Raw genomic sequence first — 6,282 nt, forward strand, 5'->3', positions numbered from 1 at the left:
CTCCTCAGACAGTCTGGACAATAATTGTTTACATCCATCGGGTCTGCAGCTTTAGAGCAGAATCACAAGTGATCAGCTAATTCTGCCTCAGCATCAGCTGAGATGCGTACTGAACCACTTTCCACCACCTACCAATGCATCTAATTTGTGTTTGTTTGTGTTCCCATGAGAATCGAAACCAACCCTGCTTGGTTCAGACTCAGTGGCAGACCGGAAGGAGCCTTAGCGATAACGCAGACAACCACAGAGCTCTCATTTCCTGTCTGGTGTGTCACGTGTTTCAGTAGATTCACCGCCGCTCTCCGGCTCTGCAAAGGAGCGAGAAGCTCCCAATCAGCGTGAGCAGCATGCTAGCAGCGGGGAGTCTATTCCTGGAGCTGATGAAGGGCTTTCTGGGACTATTTTAGTCCAATGAAGCAGCAAAAAAAAAGAAAAACATCTCATCATAGCCTTGTCATTGTGTTATTATTTGAAGCTGAAGGGAAGGGGGGTGACCTCAAAGCTTATTTTGATCTCTAATAAAATCACATTTCAGCTAAAAAGGGAAGAAATGACAGTAAATGGACCCAAATGAATCACTTTTCTTTTATTTTTTACGTCTTTAGCATAAAGCTCTATTATGGATCATAGAAACATCCCAGTCTATACAATCAACGGACAAAACAGCAGAGGTTCATCGAGAGATGACATGTTCAGCATGAACAACCCCTGGTCCCAGCTCAGAGTTTGGTCCAACCTAAACAGTTTAATCCAGTCTAAATAGTTCTGATTACAAATCAGAAATATTAAAATTGGTACAGATTTCTTCAGTGTTAGCTCAACCGATTGCCATTCAGAACTAATCAGGAGGGAAACTGGCCATCCCACTTTGCTGAACTGATTAGTGCGTCTGTAAGTGGAACTCCAGCAAGTCAGAACAACCCGACGGATCAGTTCTGCGACATCTTGCGGATCATGTAGTTGAGAATCCCTCCGTGGTGGAAGTAGGTCAGCTCCACATCCGTGTCAAACCTCACGAGCACCTTGAAGGTCTTCCCTGTGTCGAGCTGCGAACGCAGGACAGAGCTCATCAGATGACACGTTCAGAGCCATGTCACGGAGAATGCCACCTACGCTTACCTTCACGTCCACCATCATGCGCGGCGTGAGCTGCTCGGGGAAGAGGATGGTGTAGCGCTCCTGGCCCGTCAGCCCCAGGCTCTCAGCGGTGTCTCCTGGGAGATACTCCAGAGGAATCACCCCCATTCCAACCAGGTTACTGCGGTGGATTCTTTCATAGCTCTCTGCTAAAACCGCCTTGATCCCCTACAAAACAGAAACATTCAAAAGCACTTTCACAGAGCAGTGCAGTTTTTTTACTGGGACAAAATAATGGAGATCAGCCTCAATTTTCACAAATACACATATGATTTATACACACAGTACAAGATCCACACATGCACAGCATGATTCACTCAAACACAAAAAAATCCATATACACAAAGTACAAGATCCACAACACGCACAGCACGACTCACGCAAACACAGAAAAAATCCACATGCACAAAGTACTAGATCCACACACGCACAGCATGATTCACGCAAACACACAAGATCAACATACACACAGTACAAGATCCACACACACACAGCACGATTCACGCAAACACAACAAAATCCACGTACACACAGTACAAGATCCACACAAGCGCAGCACGATTCACGCAAACACAGAAAAAATTCACAAAGTACAAGATCCACACACGCACAGCACAATTCACGCAAACACAGAAAAAATTCACATACACAAAGTACAAGATCCACACACACACAGCACGACTCACGCAAACACAGAAAAAATCCACATACACAAAGTACAAGATCCACACACGCACAGCACGATTCACGCCAACACACAAGATCCACACATGCAAATGCATTTTTTAAAACTATGATAGGGTAAGATATAGTTTATAAATAATTATCAATTATTTATAAACAATTAATAAATAATTAATGGTTTTGTTCCCATTTATATATGGTTGTTGTAAAGTCTTTTTCATCAAAAGGTGATACAAATAAAAATACATCCATGGAACAAAGGTTAGTTTTTAAATTTCTATTCTTTATTTAGTTTTGACTTCTGATTTTCAGCTCTTTTTTAGTTTGAAATTATTTTCAGCATTTGTTAGCTAGCTTAGTTAAGTTTTTATGTGTTTTGTTTGAAAATGCTTAGTTTCAGGTTGACCTTTGTTCGTTTCAGTTTTAGTTTTTGCTTTTTATGTAATACGACTCACATTACTATGAAAAGGCAAAAAATGAAAAACAAAACAAAAACTAAAAACATTCTCTGTTATATTCTGTTTTAACAGAATTTTTTTTTTGCAAACTCTTACCATTGCTTATACTAAACTATTACGGTTCCTATAAGTTTTTGTCTTTTTCTGCAAGCCTAGTTTTGAGTTTTATTTCCATTAAAGAAAATGTGTTTTAATCAGAATTTTCATCAAATCTTTAGTTTTAGTTTTAATATCTTAGCAAAAACTAGAAATATTAATTTTACTGAAACAAAACATAGTGTTCCAAAATCTATAAATATTTCATTGACGCAAAAGGATTATGCAACATCAGGAATAAGGAAACGTTGTAGTCGAAGGTAAACACACAAACTTACGAAAACAGCATACCGAAAGTGAACTAGGCTAGTTTACTCACGTGTGATCTAATAAACTAAAAGCAGTAGTCGGAGTTAAGCAGAACTTAAAGCTAAACTGCTTTAAAGGGAAAGAAAAGCCTTACTTTCTGTGTTTGCAACTTCACAACCTGACGTAGCGGCTAACCTGTCAGATCGTGCTTGCGCATTTGTATTATATGCTACTCTGATGCGTATGCTGGACTGACAGAACACCGAATCAAAGGACTATGTTTATTTATGGTTTCTGCATTTATGGAGCATCTTCTGTAGCTCACCAACAGGAAGGGGCCCTTTGCTGCCCAGTCTCTGGAGCTCCCAGATCCATACTCCTTCCCAGCCAGAACCAGCAGAGGGACACCAGACTGCTTGTACATCTCTGCAGCGTCAAACACGTCAAGCTGGAGGAACACAGGAACGATCCGTCACTTCAGCAGCCAGGAATCGCTCATGAGATGTAGGAGATTAAAACTGATCAGACCGTTTTTCCGGAGGGAAAGTGGATGGTTTGAGGCGCCTGCTTTTTCAGGAATTTGTTGAAGAGGCGTATGTTAGCAAACGTCCCTCTGGCCATGACGGCGTCGTTTCCTCGACGGGAGCCGTACGAGTTGTATTCCCTCGGGGTCACGCTGTCAAGACAAGTCAGACAGAGGCTAAATTCGGCCACCTGACCGGAAACAGCAGAAAGATTTAAGGCGTCTGGCGGAGACTGACCCCCTGTCGGAGAGGTAGCGGGCGGCGGCGCTGTTCCTGGCGATGTTGCCTGCAGGAGAGATGTGGTCGGTTGTGACAGAATCACCCAGGTTCAGCAGCACATAGGCGTCTTTAATGGACTCTGGAGGCGGCAGCTTCATGGTCTGAATATGGATGAGACCCAAAAGTTTGAACAGTAAAAAAATAAAGATTATAACTCAATTTATTACACATTCTTAGTATAATATGCAGAGCAGATTTTATTCTTATTCTCTAAAAACTGAAACCTTCTTCCATTCTTTATAAACCAGCTTGATGCTGAAGGGGCAGATAGAAAATTCCTCCTCTGTAAATGATCATTTGCTGCCCCCTTCAGTTTCCTGGAGGAATTTCTTTAAGATCTCATCCCAGACATTGACTTTCCCTGAAATTCCCTGAAATTTAATTTCCCTGCCAAAGCTACAGGGGAGGGAAAACTACTGCCATGATGCCTTTTATTCCACAATAAATAAATAAATTATTTCTGGTTAGTTCATTAAAGTTAACCTTTATTTTTTAACCTTTAAATATAAAATGTGGAGAAATCCTTTTTATTTATTTATTTTTTTACTGGAATAAAAGGCAACATGGCAGTAGGCCATATATGCATTTCTGGTTGGTACAGACTGACTGAGCAACAGCACCCCCTGCTGTCTGATTGAGGGTGCTACACACAAGCCACAGCTCATTTTTACCAGTATGAAATTTTTGAAGGCCTAGCTTGTAAAGTTGAATTTATGACTCACAGCAGCAGATTTGTGCAGTTGTATTATTTTTATTTGTTTTAAGGAAAAAAAATTTGAAGATTTTAAAACATGCGTTTGAATTAGTTTTTGCACCATTTGTTTTAGATCAACTGAAGTATTTTTTTTATGTGCAACTCCCATAATACAATTTGTGTACTTGTACTCAATTATGAAGACGTGTAACTTTTTCTTGTAGTTGTGACACATAAAAAAAAAAAAAAATACAATTATAAAAAGTGACAATGCACGAATAGTTTTGCAACAATAGTTCTGGAACGTTTGGAGCAAAACTGAGAATGTAAAAGGTTTTTGATGTGCAACTTGTAGAACGGAATTTGTGTGGCTGTACTTAAAATTTGAACAGGTACAAAAAATTTGTACTTGTGAATTTTTTTTAATTCTACAAATACAAAACTTAGAATGTAACTCTCTCTACAACTTCAAATTCACACTTAAGGGCAGATTATACGTCTGGTCATGAACCAGTTTTGATGGTATGCTTCTGCACCGTTGGTCTGGAATTTTAGGGACGCACAGCATTTTCCCGGCAAAGAGCAAGGGGGAGCCTAATCGAGAACTCGCGAGAACTTTGGCCGATTGTGCTTCCGAACCACCTCACAACGGTCGACTGAGATTCAAACGTTTTATTTTCACCCGACCTCATGATTCCTGATTTGGAGTCATCAAAAAATTCTCAAACGACTGGAAAGTCGCCTCAAAACTATGTGGTTTGGGACGGCCATTAATGTGGCGGACCTTCTCCGGGGAAGCGCAAATGGAGCGATAGTGTTTGGAGGCCGATTTGGGATTCAGCCTCAGCTTAAGGAGCATCAGTGCTGAAATGTACTGTGTTGGGGGGGCAATAGGCATAAAACATCTGTATCGGCTTAAATTTCAGCGTGTTGGCGACATTATCAGGCAGTTCTGTGTCGTTTAAAGACTTTCATAACGCCGTGCTTCTGAGGTCTTCTTTTGGGTTGCATTGATTTCCTGCGTGTTGCTTCTCTGAGTAAACTCTCACCTGTGCTTCATCTTCAAACGGTAAAACGAACTGCTTGTATTAAAGTCAAACTGAGGCTGTGTAACTGCTCTTTGTCTCGGAGGCATGAACGTCGCATGAACCAGCTCTTGCGGAGGGGCTTTTAGCATTTTTTTTGCTTTGGTTGCACTAAACAGCAGCTGTGTAAATTTTATTGATAAGAAGCTTTCTTACCAATCCATCAAAGAACGGCGGCGACTTGATGTAGGTTGATTTATCATCCCAGGTGTACAGACTGTCTGAGGGAACAACCAGAGAGTTCCAACGTTCATTCACTTTCTGCAATGAAATGAAAACAGATCAAGACCCTGAAGGTTGGTTTTTATTTCTTCCATCATTTTAACAGACATTGGATTCTTAGCACCTCAATTTTTTCATAGACTTCTTTAAACATCGATGGGATGACAAATTTTCTCTCCACTTCCTGGATCTCATCCCGAGTGGGCCAGATGTCCCTCAGGAAGACCGGTCTGCCCTCGGGGTCGGTCCCTGCATCGGAGGAAAAGTAGGCGTGACATTCAGGCCGTAACTGAAGCTCAATGTTTTAGGTTTTTCCACAACATTTGGCATAAAAACAAGTGAAATTAAGAAAATCAATATAAAAAATTAGGAGCGGTTTATGGCGTTATTTTTGGTATATGATCTAGATAAATTACGACAATCAATCACCCCCTCATCGACTGAAACGGAGCCTGTCGAGTGGGGTAGTCCAGTTTTTCTATATCCTTGTAAGGCCATATGATGAGGCATCATCACCATAAGTTACTTTCATTTCATCAAAACTCTCCTGTGGTGTTCGTCCTTTCAAATACAAAAAAACGGATCACTGCTCGACAGTCAACAGGCTCCGTTTCAGACGTGACTCCGCTCAAACACCTGTAAATCAGAAACAACAATTAGCTCACAGCTGGAATTTGCCACTAAATCTATAGATATAGAAATAATTGCACATGCAAAAATTCAGCTAGATCAAACACGTGGAAGTGGGTCAGGGGCACTACTCCTGGAACGCCTTTAAATGGTAGAAAAACGCTTTCTTGTATACTCAGATTCTTTTTCTTTATTTTCTTGAGCATTTTATGCCCCCAAACTAC

General features: G+C 40.8%; 1 protein-coding gene across 1 annotated transcript in view; it reads right to left on the reverse strand.

The window, feature by feature from the left end:
* Positions 1 to 578: 578 nt before the first annotated feature.
* The window catches only part of aco1 (aconitase 1), a 26,698-nt gene continuing 20,994 nt past the window's right edge, over positions 579 to 6,282 (reverse strand). Inside the window, exons 13-19 of the mRNA XM_015398039.1 lie at positions 5,553 to 5,717; positions 5,363 to 5,467; positions 3,386 to 3,528; positions 3,153 to 3,300; positions 2,950 to 3,072; positions 1,120 to 1,305; positions 579 to 1,046 (exon numbers count right to left, since the gene is read on the reverse strand). Coding sequence (XP_015253525.1) covers positions 930 to 1,046; positions 1,120 to 1,305; positions 2,950 to 3,072; positions 3,153 to 3,300; positions 3,386 to 3,528; positions 5,363 to 5,467; positions 5,553 to 5,717 — 987 coding nt within the window. The 3' untranslated portion in view covers positions 579 to 929. The remainder of the gene's footprint in view (positions 1,047 to 1,119; positions 1,306 to 2,949; positions 3,073 to 3,152; positions 3,301 to 3,385; positions 3,529 to 5,362; positions 5,468 to 5,552; positions 5,718 to 6,282) is intronic.

Source organism: Cyprinodon variegatus, unplaced genomic scaffold (genome assembly GCF_000732505.1).
Source record: "Cyprinodon variegatus isolate N-32 unplaced genomic scaffold, C_variegatus-1.0 Scaffold907, whole genome shotgun sequence".
NCBI classification, from domain to species: domain Eukaryota; kingdom Metazoa; phylum Chordata; class Actinopteri; order Cyprinodontiformes; family Cyprinodontidae; genus Cyprinodon; species Cyprinodon variegatus.